The 21,241-nt window shown below is 36.8% G+C and overlaps 1 protein-coding gene across 1 annotated transcript in view; it reads left to right on the forward strand.

Moving 5' to 3' along the window:
- The window catches only part of SATB2 (SATB homeobox 2), a 232,445-nt gene that overhangs the window by 182,359 nt on the left and 28,845 nt on the right, over positions 1-21,241 (forward strand). The window contains exon 10 of the mRNA XM_069070136.1: positions 3,585-3,782. Within this exon, the coding sequence (XP_068926237.1) occupies positions 3,585-3,782 (198 nt within the window). The remainder of the gene's footprint in view (positions 1-3,584; positions 3,783-21,241) is intronic.

The raw sequence follows: 21,241 nt of genomic DNA on the forward strand, positions 1-21,241 counted from the left end.
AAGGCCTATCAAACTGGCCAAGACTGGACATTGGATGAACTTCTGCATCAGCATTTCTGACATGAAAAATAATTCTCCTGGAATGCGCTACATAACACACAGGGATCAACAACAACAAAAACTACTTGAGATTTTTAACAGAAAAAGGAGATTTGTTTATTAATAATTCATGAGTTCCCATTGAACATGCACGACAGAAACAGTGCTATTCAATAGAGAATACTGTCATCTGTCACTGTTTTATTTGACATTTACACTTTTTTTTTTGCCTGATCCTGCAAAACTTTCTTGGATGGCATGCAAAGATTATATAAATGAAAAAAAGGGGAAAAAATCTCCAACCCAATCCAGGAGATTTCATTTCTTCTAATGGGGGTTTACAAACTATTATAAAGGTATTATTTTTTATAGAGCAACAGTATTGGCATTTCCCCCACCCCGTCTTAGCCACTGTGCCAGCTAATAATAGACATTATGTATAAGACAGATAAGCATCTCAAATGAGTGGGGTGAGGGACAATATGAATAAGTAACTGGAGGGAGGGATAAGAAAAGAGGTGAATGGATAAATTGGTTGAAGATAAACAGAGGAATACACAGAGTGAAAAGGGTACATCAGAATTTGGGGGAAACAAATAATGATCATTATGAAGAAAACTGACAAAAATAAATTGCTGTTTCAGACATGGAATAAATATTTATAAGGGGCATCAAAGGGAGACCCACTAGTATAAAACATGGGACTGTAAATCGGGCATTTAGTAGAATGACAAGTTAGAGTTAGGACCACCTTGCAATCTCTCGCTAATATTAGGCTCATGAAAATCTTTCTGCTCTGTAGGTTAGTTATTATTTATAAAAATCACAGAACCAGCTGATACATTCATAAGCTAATTATTGTAGCAGCTGGGTACACATGGTGCAATATGTCTGAGGCTGTGAAGTATCACAGATTTCTTGGGGCCTGCTGTGGTGGGGGTGTGCTGTTGAAGGCTAGATCCCTTAATCTGATCAGCCAAGCAAATACTTTGTGGGGAAACTAGATTAATAACCCTCTAAATACCACGGATGTGCTTCACCTTCAAAACTGGGTTCTCCTAAACATGCCATTAGCTTAGTACCATCCGGGAATTGAGAAAGTTCTCCAGTGTCCTAAGGACAGGGTCTTGTCTGATACTGCCCTGTGCCAGAAATTAATTTGGTTTGCTTATGTCTGCACACATGGTCACACTTGTGTCTAATCTGCTCCCTAATAGCTTCAAGGTCAGGACCTTGCATGTTGCTGGGCAAATTGAGCACTATACTTCTTAAAGACTAATGGCAGACAGCACACAGTCCATAATGAGGCCTGTAGTGTTGTTCTAAGTGATTGTAATGAGTGCAGATTATAGCAGTGCATATAAATCAAATGCCGCAATGACTGTTGTGTGAGACATTCCAAGTTTCATAAGTGGAGATACCACTCAGCTGTCACCTGTCTCATTTCAAGCTGAGGCTTCCCACAATGCAATTCATGCCTCAATCAGAACAGCAGGTGCTGTCTTCCTTAAGGTCTGGGTCTTTCAGAACTTCATCTTTTAACAGATGTAGGTTTTTGTTTTTATTTTCTGTTAAATGATTGGTCTTCATGCTCTAGCATCCCCTGGGAGATGTTAAACATACCTGTTTGAAACATTTGAAAGAGTTCAGTTGGAGACTTATTCAGTTCTGTGAAAAGATAGAGAAATAGGAGCTTATTTTTTCCACAGATGGTTTAATTTTTCATTTCAGAAATTCCTTCCTTTGTACAAAGAAGCCCCTGAGAAAACACTTTGGGATTAGGAGATTTTTTCAGAAGGGACAAAAGTTCTGGAGTTCTAAATTTTTATTGACGTATATGTATACATACATATGTTATACACATATATGTACAGCATGTATGCTTATGCATATATGTACATGTGAGTATATAGACACATATGCAAATTTAGATTTTTGTCTGTGAATATATATTATATGTATAATATATGCACCTACACACATACTAGTAAGCATATAACATTTTTGAAAAGCCAGCCATCACCTGACTTTGGGGTTAGCCAAAATATCTATGAAAATACTTGGGGGTGAAAAATTCCAAGTAGATGATCAGATATCTCCTTTTCATTCTTCTTCACCCTCTCACCACCCTCAGCTCCCAGTTTACTGCAAGAAAAGATCAGGTCTGCGCAAATGTGGCCTCTCACTTGTAAAAACAAGGCAGTGTTGTGTTACAGATTAGTTTATAAATCCCCAGTGGCTTCACAGTTCAGTGCCTACAGCTGCTGCAGATGGGCCTGGGTTTTTGTCTCTTCGCTGTGCTGCAGCCGGCAGTTGAAGGAGAAAATGGAATGATCAGGTTATTAACATGTAGGCCATGAGGAAGAGGCTGCACAATGAGAACAGCTGGTGTTGCTGTCTTGGCTGATGCAGCGGAGATAATCAAATCTTGCCTTTTTTTTGGGTAAAGGCAGAAGACACAGTGGAGAGTTAGACAAACAACGGCTTATGATATTATATGGGGTTTTTATAATGCATGTCATGAGCTTTCATTGGCTTATAAGTTATGGGATGGATTTTTTCTTTCCTTCTTTTTTTCTCTTAAAAAAAGTTAATATAACTTCAAGAGTACTAAGGTAATTGTTTTAAAGCTTTATTACTTTGGAAAAGCAAGACCAACAAGGGCACTTCTTGATTTAAAAAAAAAAATTAGAGCTATAGCTTGGAAATGATGGGCTAGAAAGCTAGTAGGTAAAATATTTTGACATGAGTCAGTAAGCGATGTTGACAGCATCCTCTCTATTATTTTCATATAATCCATCATTATTTGCATTGCACTCTTCCTTCCTCATGCAGTTGCAATAGACAGAGAACACCCCAACCAAAGTAGGGAAGGAAACCATCTTGGTCTTCTTCATGTAGTCATGACCCTTAGAGAAAGATACCACTTAAGCAGCTCTTGGATCTGAAGTCACTTAACAACTAGACTGTGAGCATCAAAAAATATATATTTACTGAGAAAACATTTTGCCTTTTAGTCCATTTTTAAGTGCCATTTTTCATTTTATGGTGTTGTTGGTAGTTACAAGAAGACTCCATTCCTCTTAGTATTATATTTGGTTGTATCTATTTTTCATAACTTGCCCTTTTGAAGTACAGATTTGGTTTTCTGTCCCTTTCCTAAGGTTGAAAGGTCGACTGGATAATTTTGATGCATTTTTTGAACTGTAGTTCACCATGGGTATTTTTTGAGTGTCTTTTATTATTATTATTATTATTTTGGGTTAATATAGTCTTTTTGCTATTTTTTTCCAGTTAACTTTAAACTGAAATTCTGTAGGATGTGTAGCAAAATAATTAAGACAATGACCCATGGTGTATAATAAGCAATTGTGATTTGGGGTTTTCAGAGAGCTCAGAGTATAATATTAATTATCTAAACAGATAGAGGGGAAGAACTTAGTTAGAAATGCCTGAGTAGAGCCTATGTGCATTTCTTTTGAGATCAAGAACATGTCTGATCTGTCTACCCTTTGTAAGTTAACCCTGTGACTTTCTCTTTCTAGGGCTGGCTGTGTGAACTACTCCGCTGGAAGGAAAACCCAAGTCCAGAAAACCGCACCCTCTGGGAAAACCTGTGCACCATCCGCCGCTTCCTGAACCTTCCCCAGCATGAGAGAGACGTGATCTATGAGGAGGAGTCCAGGCATCATCACAGTGAGCGCATGCAGCATGTTGTCCAGCTCACTCCTGAGCCTGTTCAGGTCAGAGCAGTAACTTTCTTAGTGGATGAAACTTTTATGTTTGTAGCTGCTGTAAAAGGTCCAAGGAGAACCTGGCTCCAGCTTCCTCCTGCTTTGTAGGCTACCTGGCAGAATGTGTGTAGGTGCACTAATGCACATTTCAAAGGCAGATGTCCTGAGTTCTGAGAATGCCCACCTGTTTGTACATCTGCACAGAAATAGTGATATGAAGATTTAGAACTGGAAGAGACCTCAGAGATCAATTAGTCTACTCTCTTCTAAGCTAACTGATACCCATTCACCCACCTGGTGAATGATATAGTCAGGATTATCCAGACCCCTTGACCCTGAATCTTGCCATCTTTTCATTACACCCTTGCCAAACTAGAATTATTTTTATCTGTGATATCAGGATGCCAAATCACTTCACATGGAACATCATATCTATGCATAATAGATAATGGTTTTAATCCCAGCGGTAGACTTTCATTAATTTAGAAATGTCCTCAAGGAATGTTTTAGCTAAGACAGGGGATGGAAGCAGCTACCAGGGGAGTCTTAACCTAACTTATTAATGTTCTGCTTAAGTCATCTGATATCTAGGTTTTTGATGTTCTATTAAGATCATGATCAGATGGACTTGTCTATTTACCAAATCAGGAAATAGCAATACTTTTAAAGAGTTTGGATGTTTTTGGTTCCTTAATTTCATCTTCTTTGAGGGAAAGGACATTTATATCTGAAATAAGTTGATTTATCCCAGATAGAACAAGTAGATTATTCTTACACCAATATTTCTAGATGAAAGAATACCTAGCTGACATATCACCAACCCCTATCTGCCACTGAAGAAGAAATTCTAGGGGCATCTCCCTTTGGCCCACTTTAACTCTCAGCTATTTGACCCATTAAGGAGAGGGAAAGCAAAAGAAGTATATAGATTCAGGTGGAGACACTATTGGGCTCTTGGCAAGAAGGATAAGAAAAGGATGGTGGAATTTCTGACATTGATTTGCTCATCAATCAACATCAGATGTGATTCCTTCCATTCTGCCTCTTTTCTCAGTGCTTCCTTTTCTCTTTTCTCAGGGGTGGCCACCTTCATCTGAATAAAGAGCCCAGAACAAAATGGGTCTAATGCATATCTTCTTAGCCAAGTTCAGTGTTATATGCTTGGTGCTTTCAGGCAATTATTTGTGAATTTCCAAAAGAAAACTCAGAGCAAATAGTTCTCCCTCTTAGAATCATAGGCATTGAATCTGAAATGAACTTTAGACATCCTCTAACCCAAGGATTTCTTAGGTTGTGGTCTAGTAATTGGTTTTTAAGATATTTTGATAATGGTATTTCAAGGCAATTTGTCTTTTTTGTAACCCTGTTTTATTTAAGAAATTAAAAAAAAATTATTATGAAGAATCCACAGGCTTCACTAGGCTGTCAAAGGGATTTGTGACACAATGAAAGGTTAAAAAATTGTGCCCCTGATCTAGCGCAACCTACTACTTTTACATATGGAAAAACCAAGATCTAACAATGTGAAGTAACTTATTCAAGTTATGAAACTTGTCACTAGCAACACTAGGACTAGAGCTCAGGCCTACTGATTCCAAATGCAATAATCTTTCTTTCCAGGGATGAATATGGTCCTTTTTTTTTCCACAGTGGCCTCTAAAGCAACGGTAAATGCTGAGACAGTCATAAGACTTCATACCCAAGGGCTAAGGTCTATTCATTATTCTCCTTTCCTAGACTAGACAGGAGCTTCAACCAAATACCAGAACATCTCACCCTAAAATTTTAAATAAGCCACTTGGAGATTCTTGATAATCAAGGGACCATTGATAGTCTGTACTTTGAGGATGGTGAGTCTAGGGCACAATTAAAGTACAGATTGAAATGCATAGGTAACTGAAAGATACCTTATTCTAGATACTAGCATGTGTTTTATAGAATAACTATTAAACTCAGATGTTCAGAGAGGCTTGAAACAAGAACAAGGAAATAGCATATTATAAACTTGATGAAGGCCCCGGAACCATTCTTGTTCACTTTATTCATTGTTCTTAGTTTCTTGTTACTTTGAACTTCTCAAACTTGTGTCTTTTTAAGTTGCTTTGCTTGTATGAAATAAATAGTTATCAATAGGTGACTGGTGAATCTGTGAGTTTCACTGTTTTTGATGGTATGCCAAAACTCATAGACTCCTTTGAAAGTAGGACTAAAAGCATTTTATGTGCCTAAGAAAATCATCAGAAATTGATTTGTGTCTGGTAATTTATTTTGTTTTATTTTCAACTCATGTATACCTGTGGCTGAGTTATTTAAATTCTTTGAGTCTCAGTTTTCTCATCTGCAAAAGATAGATAATGATATTTGGGCTCTCTGGCTCCTGAGGTTATGATCAAATACTGTGTAAATTGTAAAGAGCGATGTAAAGCTAAACAGTGATTAATTGATAAAAGATTCTATTCAGCTTTTAGATCTTGCTCTCACTGCAATTAAAGATAAGGTTTTATATTTTTTATTTTTAACTGATGACCTTGATAATTTAGCCTGCTTAAAAAGAACAAAACCTTTTTCACATAACTTTTTTTTTTAACAATGTCTCTGAGTGACACTGCTGCATTTATACTTGTCAGCAAGTTACAAAGCTGTGGATTAATTATTTATTGTAATCATAATATGAAAAATGAAGAAAAATGAGTGAAACCAGCTGGCAAGTAAATATAGCAGAACTCTTGAGACTGTTGAATGCAGTTGGCCCAGCACATGTGATCTGGGGAGGACTGTTCTCTGAAAGACCTTTGCCATATAACTGTACTATCTGACTCCACAAGGCAGGCCATGAGGCTTCTTCCCTCCCTCTTCCCATGCCACCTCCAAGAGATGAGGAGATGGTTATTGGGGGTTCCTCCAAGGCTTGAAATCACTCTATAGAGTGGCATAAAACATGCACTCACCCACTGATCACTGGAAATAAACCCTCTTTATATATATGGCATCAAATTCAGTACCTCCCTCTGGTATATTACTTCCAGCTCTCTGAAATGTTAGAAATCACCTTTTATTTCCTATATCATGGACAAAGTGCATCAAAAATGCTTTGTAAAATAAATATGAGCTATACACTGGGAGTTTAATGGTTCAATTTTAGGCAGTATAAAATAGGTGACAAAATATAGTCAAACATCAAGTGAAAAGAAAGATTTTTTTTTTCATCCCAACAGGTCTGGGGCCTAATTATTACTTGTGGTTTCAAGTGTTATGGTTCTATAGTTCTATAATTGTGTTTTCAGTTGTTATTAGAACCTGAGACCCCAGAAGTGAATGAATATCCTTAACATGTGACCAAAAAAAATTGGGTTAAAGTATTCGTTATTAGCAACTCTACCTCTGGTTGTGAAAACTAGGGCATAAACATTAAACCTTGCCTGAAGTCAGGACTAGAGACTAAAACACCAAAGGAGGTGTTGGCTGCTAGTCCTTGCTTTGACCACATTTCTCTCTTAATGTGGTAGAAAGCAAAGGGGATTGTTCACAGTATGAATGGGTCACTGAACAGGCTTGATTTGGGGCCCTGGCCAAATTGTGCCTATGCCCGTTGTGCCTTATTGCTTTATTAGGTTTCCACTGGAGTATTTTTTTTCCATGAGTTATTTTGTAAGCATGTTCATCTTGAGCTTATGGCTGCTGTGGTTTTAGAACCAGGGTTTCCCTTAAAGTCCTTTTGTGTATGTTAAATGAGGATAGAATGGGTGTCATCAATGACAGTTACCAACATATTGAGTTTGTCCTATCATAATGTTTGCTGACTAAATTAAGTTGTTCAGGGATTTAAAAACACACATTTAAATTTTTTATAGTTAGTGTAGAAAGACAATGTGGCATAGTGGATTAAGAGTTGGTCTTGGAATTAGGAAGACCTGCCCCTGATACTTACTGGCTGTGTGACTGTGGGCAAGTCACCTACCCTCTAAGTGCCCTTGGAAACCCTTTAAGTGGTACAGTGAATACTAATTGACTTTCTTAAAGGTTATGCTTCATTAGGAGATTTCTACACTGATAAAATGAGAAGCTCAATCAAAACAATAACTAGAGTATAAGAGTTGCTTTTAACTTTAGGAAGGTATTTTAAGTATCCAAATAACAGCAATTTGTGAGGATGGGAGGGGGGCAGCAACATCCACAAAAAATAGTATTAGTTTTAGTGATTAATCTAACATAAATTTAAAAAAAAAACAGCCATGCCCGGACTCATTAAGTATATTCAGTGTCCTATATAACAATAAATAATTGTAATGATTGCATTCTTCACTTTTGCCCATATGATTTGGAATCTTGTCATCAGACCCATCACCAAAGTGGGAATGTTATTTCTAATCCTGAAAATCATTTTGCATTTACATAACTATCTTGAAGCTTCCATCATCCTTACCTGTATTATCAGCATGTCCTAGAATTTGTTTTGTTAATTGTTACCAAAAACAAAAAGGTAAATTGCTAATACATAAATGAATAATTGGAAAAGGAAGTTTACAAATCCAGGTGCCTGGTGACTAGGAGACAGATTTCTTCCTTCTTGGATTTATCCCGGGCTCTGTGTTCAAAGCCTGCTGTTTGAATGTGGTTCCAGGGTTTTGAAATCCCACTCCAGACCAGTGCACACATGCAAATGAACACTTGCTATTTTAAATGTATGAATGCAGTAGTTATGTTCAGGTGCTTTATTCTCATTTGGGGAGGCTGGAGGAGTGCCTGACCAACAAAGAAAGACTACACCAGTCTTCTGAATATTTACTAAATTCTGTGTTAATTGAGAGCCAGCCTCACTGGCTGAGTTAGGAAAACCTGGTTTAAAATTTTGCCTCACACATGCAAGTTGTGTGAGACTAGATAAATCACTTAATTTCTCAGCTCTCCCTGCCCCCCCAACACTTTTCTAAGACTCCAAGTTTCAGAAGAGTTTCAAATCTGCATTGATAAGAGAGAGTTGCCTAACTGGGAGTTTACACTGAAAAAATCACAGGGCCAAATCTTCACAATCCCTCTTGCCCTCTTCCAACAACAACAAAAATCTCCATCAATTCTTTCAAACTAAAAAAAACATCTTTCCTCCCCCACCCCACCCCCCGCCCTTGGGGCATTTGGTCTGCTTGACTTAATCAAGGTTTTAAATTAGTCATTCCACCAGAGAGATTCAGGAACTATCAGGGAATACTTTCTTCAGTGGGCTAATCCTAATCCTGTCCCTCACAAAGACTAGGAAACATTAGAAAGGAGCCTTTCCTGGATATCTTCATTTGTGAATGTCCAAACTTTGAAGGAAGAATTTCCTGGTGATTAGAGAAAAAGTGGCCAAAAAAATTCGATTTGTTTTTGTTTTTTGCACTCATTTTTTCTAGGTGTTTTAGGTTAAGTCACTTCATATTTCTATGAAATTTGATCTCCTTAAAATACTTTGTTGACCACTTTTGTCTCATTTTCCCATCTTTCCAAATAAGCCCTTTCTAGTGATGATGCTCATTATCTTTTCCTCAAAACCCTTAACTCTTGTGAACTTTCCTCTTTCGGTGGAGGACATAATCATTCTTCCATTCACAAAAGTTCACAACCATGCTATCACCAACTCATCACTGTCTCTTACCTCTCATTTGTAAACAGTTGCCAAGTCTTGTTGAGGTTTGGGGCTTAGGGGCGCTCAGGACCCCAAAATACCAACACACCAGGTCCTGCCAAATGAATTTGACTTAAGTCTTCTCTCAGCCAAAATTAAAAAAAAGTTTATTAAAGATTCACCATAATGACTTTTAAGGAGCCTAAGTATTTATGACTCTTGTGCTGACAAGCTCACCAGACCAAATCTCCTCCAAATTGAATCTGAGCACCTTCATGGAGGCAAGATGGATCTTATATACAGAAAGGCTGTGGGAGGGATCTAGGGGTGGTCTAGAGGGGGTGGGGTTTGGAGAGGTTTCTGAGGAGTCTAAGGAGGATCTTGAGGGGACTGAGGTCAGACTCCAGCAATAGTATTAAGGGTAGGAAATAGCTGAAGTCTACCTGGAGGTGACAGACAATGGAAGGCTAGGCTAGTTTAAGGTTAAAAGATTTGGGTATAGATATTTTGATAGGATCCAAGGTGGGAAGTAGTTGAACAATGGAGGGCTAGGCTAGGTTTGAAGAGGTTATCCATAAAGAGGGTTAGGGTTGCTCTGGAGACCCCAAAATACCAACATGCCAGGGTCCTGCCCAATGAATTCAGCTCGTCTTCTCTCAGCCAAAGAAAATAAAAGTGTATTAAAAGTTCACTTGCATTAGACACAGAGTAAGTCTGTGCTAGGTCATTCTATGGTGCTTTCACACACAGAGACTAGAGGGGTCTTATATAGAGAAGGTTGTGGGAGGAATCTAGGGGTGGTCTAGAGGAGGAGTTTGGGGAGGGTCTTCAGGAGGAGTTAATGAGGTCAATGAGTGATTAAGGGTGGGAAGTTGCTGAAGGCTACCTGGAGACTACAGACAATAGTGGGCTAGGCCAGTTCTAGGGTGGATTGATATTTTGATAGGCTCAAAAGTGGGAAGTCTAGTAACAGAGGAATGCCAAACAGAGGTTTGGGACCACAGTGAAAACCTTATTGCCTCATGCAAATGCCTCATCAAATGAGACAATTTAATCAGAGTTCAAGGGGGGTTCCCAGAGCCTGTACCTCAAGGACTCAAAGAGAGCTCAAGGGGGCTCCCAGAGCCCATACCTCATCAGATTAAGAGTAACAGAGATTTGGGCCTAGTGATAGTGAAGGCTTATGGCCTCATGCAAATGACTGCCATTGGGAAGATTCGATCAGAGTTCAAGGGGTTTCCCAGACCCTGTATCCCATCATTCACCCCTCAAACAAATGGGACCCATATTCCTTTGGGGTAAAGGGTGAAGTCTCAGCTTCTGAAAGTGCTTCCTGCTGGCAAGGGGGTGCAGATCTGTCCCTACCTCTTTGGGTCCCATTCAAGGGGTACATATCCTGAGTAGTCATCTGGAAGTTGATGACTTGAACCCTGGAGGAGACAAACCTGGCAAGGAGGTTAAGCAAATGAGGACCAAACAAGCACAAAAGGAGTATAAAGAAAGGACAATTTTCTTGGAATAAAAAAACAATTTCCCTGGAAAGAATTAAAGATGACTATGACAAGCCCAAAACATAAAAGGGCATGTTTGATAGGGGAGGTTTTTAGTTGTTTTTTTTTCTGTCAGGTATCCACTTCCTTTCCAAATTGCTCCATGGGCTTGTCGAACATGGAAAGCAGTAGCAGCCATGAAATCTAATTGTTTTGAAAAAACAGGCAATCAGCATGAGGTCAGGTCATAAGGAGCATATTAGAACTCCCAAAGCCTGTCCTCTCCTTTCATCAACATACAGTGTGAAAGGTTTTTCTAGATTGGGTAGAGCTAATGCTGGGCACAGCTTCTGAAGCATGGAGGAGAAGGATAGATGCCCCATCTGGAATTGTAAGCCCAATTCTTTCAATTCTCTTGGTGCTAGGGAATATATCAACAATATCTCTCATGCTCATCCCCTTTTTTCTGCTTCTAGGGCCTTGATAACCTCTCCCCCTTATCCCTCTCTGCCATTTGGGTTGGCAAACCACTTAAAAATATGAAAACCAATCTTAGCTTGAAACTAACTTGGTCATAGTGAATTATATTCTGAATATATTTCTGTAGACAATTTATGAGGATTTTTCATAATTCTAAATTGAAATTGGTGTCAGACCAAATTTGACCCCATAGACCATAGCTTCCTGATCCTGTTCTCTTTCTTCTACACAGCTGCCAAAGCAATAATCCCAAAGCACACATCTGACCATGTCTCTTTCTTGCTTGATACATTCCAGTGACTCTCTGTTATCTCTAGGAAAAGAGATAATTTTGTTTCTTCTTTCCTCATGGTTATAACTTCTAATTTTGTTCTGTTGATTTTATTGCCATAGCTAACATTTCTAGAACCATGTGAAATAATTAGTGAAGAGAGGGCACATACTTGCTTTGTCCTATTCATACTGGGAAAATTTCTACATTTTTTTTCCTTCATTGTAAAAAATGTTAGCTGGTATTTTTAAATATATATATTTTTTATCATAACAAAGATGGCCCTTTCCATGATTTTCCCCTCTCTTTGCTTTTAGATTTTTTTAAATATAAATGAGTGTTATAGATATATTTTTTTGCATCTAAGGGAAAAATAATATAGTTTTTCATATCTTTGTTATTTTCAAAATTAGTTATGCTATATATTTTTTTCTAAGGCTGAACCACCCTTACATCTGGTAATGAATTGAAACCACTTCATAGCTCTGTCAGTGATACATCAGTGTGTTTACATTGGGTTTACACACAGACCATTCAAAACTAGTATTTCCCTTCTTTCATCGTTTTGATCAATTTTCATGATCTGAAACTGCAAACTTATTTTAATTTGAATTTATTTTTAATATTAGTGATTTGGAGCATGTTTTCATATGCTTTCATGTGCTTTATACTTTGAAATTTTTTAAAGCACTGTTTGTTCATGTCATTTGTTCACTAATCTTTTAGAGAAGAGTTTTTGGTCTTATGTATTCAAGTTCCATACTAACATATCTTGAATCTTAGAATTTATCAGTAATATTTGATGCAAATATTTTATCACTTTACTGCTTTTCTTAAAAAAATCTGTCTTTATTGATTTTATTCATGGAAAAGTTTTTAAATGTTACATAACCCATATTGTTTTGTTTTGTTTTTTAATTTCTCTATGGTTTGTATGTTTAAGACTTATTCCCCTAGCTATAGTTATAGAATGTAATCAATTAATTTCTCTTCTTTTTTTAATACAGAGCTTTTATATGCAGGTATCATATCTATTTTGAACTTATTGTGGTAAATTATGTAAGATGCTTGCCTAAAGGAAATTTCTGTGAAACTAATTTCCAATTTTTACATACATTTTTATCTAAAAAGAATCTCTCCAGTAATCCATATTATTTAGTTTATCAGACACTAGACTACAATTTTGATTTCTATTGTTCCTTGCTTATATAGTTCATTCCATGATCTTTTTTTAAAATCAGGATCTATTCATTTGATAACTGTCACTTTACAATATAATTTCAAGCTTGTTTCCATTCCAACTTTTTCATACTGTCCCTTGCAATTCTAGACCATTTATTCTTTCAAATGTATTTTGTTATGATTTTATTTTTAAAAATATCTTACCAGTACTTTGATTGGCGTTGACCAAAATTTGTAAATTAATTTAGGTACTGTTGTAATTTTTATTATGCTGGTATGGTAATTCCAATAATAGGCAGTGAATATTAATTTATATATCTTCCTTTCTTTCTGTAAGGAGTGTTTTGAAGTTGTATTTATATAATTTTGTGTGCATGTTGGTTGGTTAATTTCCAGATAATTTATTTTATATTTCTTTTAAATAGAATTTATCTTGTCATTCCCTCCTACTTTTGTTTAGTACCATGTAGAAACACTGATAATTCATTTATCAATGAAAATCATTACTGTCATTTGTGAATTAATTTTATATCTTGCTAACTTGCTGATTGATTGCGATTTTTTTCTGATAGTTATAACCTTTGGTTTTGTTCTGTTGTTTTATTGTTGATAGCTAGCATTTCTAGAACCACGTGAAATAATTATTGAAGAGGGGGAACATACTTTGTCCTATTCACACTGAGAAAATTCCTATGTGTTCCCCCCCATTGTAAACAATGGTAGCTAATGTTGTAAAATATGTATTTTTAAAAATCATAATAAATATAGCCCCTTGAGTTGTATTTGGTCAAAGACCATTTGAGGTTTTGTGTTTTTTTTTTTTTTTGCATCTAAGGGAATAATATAATTTTTTGATATCTTTATTATTTAAAAAATAATAATGCTAATTGTTTTTCTAATGCTGAATCATCCTTACATTTGGACATGAATTTAACGTGGTCATAGTAAATTATATTCTGAATTTATTTCTGTAGGCAACTGTAGCTGCAAGCACCCCAAGTGCGTCCTCAGGGTTTGCTGCCCATACAGGTTCTTGGATCTGCTTTGATAAAGGAAAGCAACTCAAAATGGGTTAACAAGCTTACTTTAATCAGTCAGACATATATCGTTTACCTTGTTCAGGGGAAAAAGGTCAGCACCCCAAACTTCAAAATATACAGACAGAATTATCAAGACATTAACAGATCAAGTAGACAGCTTTCTAAACTGTCCAACCATTACATCCATACCCAGTCAACATCTGGGTTTCCACATCTGGGTTTTTCAAAGCTGGGGGACTCTCAACAATGGCTTCCCAGAATTCAGATCAAATCACAGAACACTTCTCAAAGTGAGTCCCAAAACAAAGCTACACATCAGGGCTTATATACCCTTCTCCTGGCTCAGAGAATGTAACAACCTTATTGACCCACTGGCCAATCAAAAAGTATCTACTGAAAAACAAGCCTCCCTCCCCAGGCTTCTGGTGCACTTTAGCCTAGGAGCAGGGAAGATCTTCCAAATTTGCATTCCCATTACAGCAACTTATGAGTATTTTTAAAAATTAATTTTAAAATTGTAAGAAAAATAATTTTTTATCAATATTCATTAGTGAGATTGATCTAAGAACTCTTTCTCAGTTTTCTCTTACCCTTGTTTCACTCTTACAATCATATTTGTTCAAAATGGAAATTTGATAGAGTACCTTTCACTAATTTTGAGAATTTTTGTAACAGATTTTGTTATTATATGTCTTATAGAAAATTCATTTGAAAATCTATCTAATCCAGGTTGTTTAGTTCCTCCTTTAAGAATTTCTTTATGGCTTATTAGATTTCTTTTTCTGAGATCAGATAATTTAAGATTTTTACATTTTTTTAATTTTATTTTTGCTTTTTTTTTTTGGAGGAGGAAGGCAGGGCAATTGGGGTTAAGTGACTGGCCCAAGGCCACATGGCTAGTTTTGTGTTAAGTGTCTGAAGCCAGATTTGAACTCAGGTCCTCCTGACTCCAGGGCTGGTGATCTATTCTGAGATAACCAGGATTAGATTGGATTTGTGTCTCTTAATAGTGAGGGTAACTAGATAGAACTTCTACAGGAGGAATCCAAGTCCCCACTGTAACTGAAACTATTCTCCACCTTTACATTTTCCACTTTTCTCCCAATATAAGTCTTCATTACAGTGATTCCAGAGGGTGGATAGAGGAGTTGAGGGAGGATGATCCTGGACATTACTAAGAAGAGCACTTTGAGAAGTCTTTGCTTTTACTTCTCTTCCCCACTCATTCATCATTCTTTTTACTAGCTATGTATTTTCTCCTGTGGCATGGAGAGTGTGCAGTGGAGAGGGTACCAGGTAGGAATCATGAAGAGTTCAAATTCTACCTTGGACACTCACTTAGCTAAGTTACTTAACTTTTCAGTCTGTTTCTTCATCTGTAAAATGGGGATAGTATTAGCACATACCTCATATAGTGAAGATCAGAGAAGATAACATGTAAAGTGCTTTGCAAACTTTAAAATATCATAAGTGCTATTATTATAAATACCTATTATTTTTTTTTTTAAGCAATCAGGGTTAAGTAACTTGCTCAGGGTTACACGGCCAGTTATTATTTCTGGATGTGGTGCTGAGTGTCTGAGCCCGGGATTCGATCTCCAGGTCGTCCCAACACTGGAGCCGGTGCTCTTACTCGCTGAGCCACCTGGCTGCCCCTAAGCAATTGGGGTTAAGTAACTTGCTCAAGGTTACATTCTGGGTGGGTGCTAAGTGTCTGAGCCCGGGATTCGATCTCCAGGTCAGTCTGACACTGGAGCTGGTGCTCTTACTCGCTGTGCTCCCTGGCTGCCCCAATACCTATTATTTTAAATTAGTAATATGATTCTAGTCTCCCCATTCCTCTATTAACTTGTTCTCCAGGGCTCTTCCCCAACAGCTGCCCCCTTTCCTTCTAATACAACCTTGCGGTTGTTCTGAAGTGTCAGTTTCAGTTCATCTTGGTAATGGAGTTTCTCCTAGAAATTATTAATTCTAACAGTTGGGTACTTAAAATTGCAGAAGATTGAAGGGTTTATAGGACTTCTCATTAGTTGGCCTTCACTAATTTTTCAGTAAGACAAGTGGCCACCTTATTCTTATCATTGGAGTTTTCTGTTTGATAAACTTTTTACTTCTATTATTTGGTTCTCTCTGTCTCTGTCCTTTATCTTGGAAAAATTTTAACTCTCCCACCTTCCTAGGATTCCCATGTTTTCCACTGAAAAAGCAAAGATAATATTAAGATTTCCATCTCAAAGCAAAGTTGAACAGCTTTTTTGATGTTCAGTGCTGAGAACAATTAAGATGATGCCAAATTTCAGGATGACAATTTCAAGTTCCATTTGAAAGTTTGGCATTGTGCCTTGTTAGAATCAACATATATTTTATACTGAAAACTATTTTGTACTGTGGAGATAATTATGTTTATTTAGCACAGGCTACATATAAAATTATTGATGATCAATGAACATTATGTACCATAATTTTTCACTTAAATTGAGATAGCATTACATAAGATAAATCAATTTTATCATTTAAAGGTAGCTTTCTTCTGCCTCAGGTGGATAAATTGCATTATTATTGTAAGCAAGATATTTTCTGTGAGTTAGGTAGTTTGGAGGTATGGAAATGGTAGTGCTAGGATGCTTATTTTTAACCCCAGCTCTGTTACTTATTTACTGATGTGACTTTGGGCAATTCATTTAACTTCCTCTAACAAATAGAGATACAGGATTGTTTTAAAGTTCAAGAGAAATCTGTGGTATAAAATCACTATGTGAACTATAAATCTTATACTGTGTTTTTGTTATCTTGACTATTATTATCATTATCTCCTACATTTCCCCCACAAAAAATCCAGTCAGTCATAAATTTAACTATTACATGCTGTTTAAAATTATATCAAATGACTTCATATTACTGTTTCCAGAAGTATTACTATAACAAGGGGGCAAAGAGAACTTTGGTTTCCTAAAAATTTGGCCTTCTGCAAATGATACATTTTTGTTTAAAATAACCTCATTATACTTGACATTATTGACAAAGGTAGTAATTCCTACACTAGACCTCAATTCGTGGCATATTGTAACATACCCCTCAAGTCACTGTATTGACCATAGTTGAGGTTGTATTTTTTTTTTCCAAATCTGATTCAAGAGAGAAAATGTGGTTTAGTGAATAGAGTACTGGTTTTGGAGTCAGAAAGACCCGGGATCATATAGTGTCTCACATATTTATTAACTTTGTGATCTGGGCAAGTTACTTAATGTCTCTGTAAAATGAAGGAGTTGAACTCATTGATCTCTAAGGTCCCTTTTGGCCTCACATCTATGATTCTAGTCTTTACAGTACCTGAGTGTGGCCTATAATTGCATTCTTAGTTATAAAACTACAATGAAAACCAAGAAACATTTATTGAACACCATTTATTGTGTGCCAGGAACAATGCTAAACATGGAAAATACAAATATAAAGACTGAAAAAAATACATGTTCCTAAGGAACTCATAGTCAAAAGGTGAAGGCAAGTTCATATATAAGAAAATGTAGAATAAATTAAAAATGAATAAATACAAATAAATTCCAAGTAATTAAATACAAGGGAGGGAGGGCACTACCAATTAGGAGATCAGAAAAAGCTTCATCAATAAAATAAAATTGAATGAAAAAGAAGGTCTTTGTGAAGTGGAGTTGATGAGGAACTGAATTCTAGTTATGAGGGATGGCTGAGGCAAAAGCATAGAGAGGAGAGTTGGAGGATGATCAGAAGTAAGTCTTGTTTGACTGGATCACAGAATGTAGGAAAGTAAGCAATGTCCAATTTGGCTGGAAAGATAGATTGGAACCAGATTGTGAAGGGCTTTAAAAGGTAGACTGAAAAGGTCATGTTACCTAAAGGCAATAAGGAATAAAATTCTGTAGACAATAAGGTCTGAACTTAAGGAACATTATTTTGGCAATAGAGCATAGATTGAATGGAAGTGCTGAGAGACTTGAGGCAGGAAAACCAATTAGGAAGCTGTTATAATAATATAGGCAAAATCTGATAGGGCCCTGTACTAAGGTGTTTTTTTTTGTGTGAGAAGAAAGCAGAATAGGATGTGAGAGATGATGTGGAAGTAGAAACTACAAGATTTTGCAACTGAGGGGATATGTGAGGGTGAAAAGAAAGAATTGAGGCTAATAGGAAGTTTTGAACCTAGAAGAATAGAAGGAAGATGATGTCTTCAGCAGAGGGGTAGAGGGTTTAGAGAAGATGAGTCCAGTTTTTGAACATGTTGAGAATAAATAAGATGGTGCCAAATCAGAGGATGACAATTTCAAGTTCAAAACCTTTTCCATTTGATTGAGATATCTCCAGAATATATAGTTTGTAATGCCCAATAGACAATTAGTGATGTGGGACTGAAACACAAAAGAGAAATGGGTTGGATGTATAGATCTATGAATCATCTGCTGAGAGAAAATAATTAAGCCCATTGGAGCTCATGTTACTGAGAATCTTGAGGGAGAAGAGAAGGTAGCTATGACAAATCCTTGGACAGTACCCATAGTTAAAGAGATGAAGGAATGGTCAGACAGATAGGAGGACAACAGAGAGAGAAAGAAAGAGAGGAGGAGAGAGGGAAGGAAGGAGAGAGAGAGAGAGAGAGAGAGAGAGAGAGAGAGAGAGAGAGAGAGCAGTGTCACAAAGCTGAAAGAGGAGAGAGTCTCCAGGAGATAAGGGTGTTCAGCACTGTCAAATACATCAAAGAGTTTGAGAAGGAAGAGGACTAAGAAAGGGGCATCTGATTTGGCAATTAGGAGACTTGGAAAAGTTCAGTTTCGGTTAAGATGGGGAAGTCCAAGCATTTTCAAAGATGAAATGATCAATCATGATACAAATGAATAAAATATCTTCATTTCAATGGAAAGAAATACAGAATAATAGCTTACACTTGCATAACTCCCAGTATATTTATGTTTTTATATGAGTTATTTCATCCTCGCAACAACTCCATGAAATAGGCAGTAAAAATACCATTGTTTGCATTTTGCAGATGAAGAAAATAAGGATCAGAGAAGGTGTTACTTGTCCAGTGTCATATAATAGGAACAAGTATAGCTGGGATTTGAACTTGGGCATTGTTATTCCAAGTCCTACAGCAACATGCCACCTCTTTTCTACACTTATTTTGTGTAATTATTTTACATTCCCATTTTTAAAAGTCAGCAAGATTTTAAGTATATGGTCTATAACCATGAATAACCTATATTTGGACCAACACAATTAGTAAAAATGACAAAATGGAGCTGAAGATATTTTGTTCAGATCAGCCAACAAAGCATGAGATCCAACTCCATTTGGCCTAATGCTTAACCTCATTTTTTTTCAACATTAGAATTTGGGGGTTAAATTAGATTATTTCTAAGGTCTGTTCTTCTTATTGACATTCTGTGAATCAGGGTTTCTGAGTCAGATGCAAAATCAGAATTCATTGACCAAGTTTCCAACAATCCAGTCTAATAGTCAGGATACTAACCCAAACATCTTTTTCCCCAGACTAGTACATTTTGTTGTAACTTTTCTTCTTGTGATAATACAAAAGGGAATGATGTTTATAAAATTAAACTTTTGTCTCAGTAGTCATTGCTTGTTATTTTGGTTAAAGATTGAATTTGTGTATAAATATACAAAAGGGGGAGCGAGGTGGTACAGTGGAGAGAGGACTGGGCCTAGAGTAAAAAAAAACTCATTTTCTTGAGTTTAAACATAACCTCAGATGCTTCCTGCGTGACCCTGGTCAAATCGCTTAACCCTGTTTGCCTGACTTTCCTCATCTGTAAAATGAGCTGGAGAAGAAAATGGTGAGCCACTCTAGTATCTTTGCCAAGAAAACCCTAAATCGTGATGTGGAGATTCAGACATGATTGAAACAACTGAATGGCAACAAGTAAATATCCAATCTTCTTTCTTTATCTGCTGCTGTTAGTTGCTATGTATGAACTGTCTGGAGAGGGTAGACTCCCTGCCTACACACTTATTTCTGTTGTATTTGTCATAGGTTTTATCCATCATTTCTCTATTGTTCTCTGTATTTTTGTATATCTCTTTTGAAAAATAAAGCAAGAATTTAAATATTTTGATTCTGCTTTATTAGCCCATGGTGTTTTAAGGCAATACTTTTTTTTTTGGAAGGATCTAGAGTATGATGGTTACCTAGAGCAAACACTTTAGATAAATAAAGATGGAGAGTATAGAGCAGGCCAAGGCTAAGAAAAAACATGGGAATGAGAAGTTGGGAGAGAGAAAAATGTTAATATACTTAGAAAATGAAAGAACCTTAAAAAAAAGATATGTGGATATGCCCTGATCTTTTCTCATACTCACAGCATTAGAATCTGCACCATGCTTTATCAAATCCTAGGAGAGAATCCAGAGCTTGCCTTTGTTCTGCCATAGGGGTAGCTCACCTGAACAACAGGGATTGCTGGACTGAGTGGGAGAAGTGCATAGGGAGGGAGCCCTTCTTTGGAGTATTTTCACTAACATACCCAGAGGTATCATGAAAGTGAATAGAGTACTGGACTAGGAGCAGGAACCTCTCCTTGGAGTCTTGGCTCCATCACTTGCTAGCCAGCTAACCCTCAGGCAAGTCACTTCTCTGAGGCTCAGTTTCCTTATTTGTAAAATGGACATAATAACATTTGTCCTGCCATTATGATGTTCAAATGAAATAATAGGGAAAAAAGAACATTGAAACATGCAAAGCACTAAACAAAAGTCAGCAAAGTACTATAGAAAAGTCGGCAAAATTATTGTTTTTACAATCACTTTTAAAAACACTTGGGATGCTTTTACATTAGGTAGTTGAAAATGCATTTAGGTATCAAGTGAGGGATATTTTTTTCTAGCTGACTTGTTTGCTGGGCTAAATTAAGAGGTAGTGGGCTCTTAGTATGTTTCAATCTCTACTTTTGGACAAGCCTCAACCTCTCTGTGTTCTGTTTTTCCTAGATGCAGGACTGGAATATTTTCAGGATGAATTGGCTAATGTCTGTAAAACGAGTCGAGCTTCTCAGTGGTGTGCTGAGATTACCTTAAAATACATTGCTATTTTAAGGTATTAAAACCCACAGAGCTTTTGAACCTACTCCATAGTGACCAAAGTGATACAGCATTATGTATGATACTACAAAGCCTCACCCGTGCTGATCAGTGATTAACCAGAACTTTCCAGAAAGACTGGGTAGGGAGTAGGCAGTGAATGTGTTTTTCTCTCCTTTTTCTTTGGGTGTGTTGCCCTTACTCATCATCCTTCTCCCCTGCCTCCTCTTTCCTCATTTTCCTCTCATTCTCCTGGTGACCTCTCCAAGAAGCAGCCTTATTGCCTGGCACTTTAATATGGGGCTAATTCATTGTTAATTGCTTGAGCTGAAAAAAAA

Source organism: Petaurus breviceps, unplaced genomic scaffold (genome assembly GCF_028583685.1).
Source record: "Petaurus breviceps papuanus isolate PSGF00001 unplaced genomic scaffold, PetGlider_PUasm1.0 90804, whole genome shotgun sequence".
NCBI lineage: Eukaryota > Metazoa > Chordata > Mammalia > Diprotodontia > Petauridae > Petaurus > Petaurus breviceps.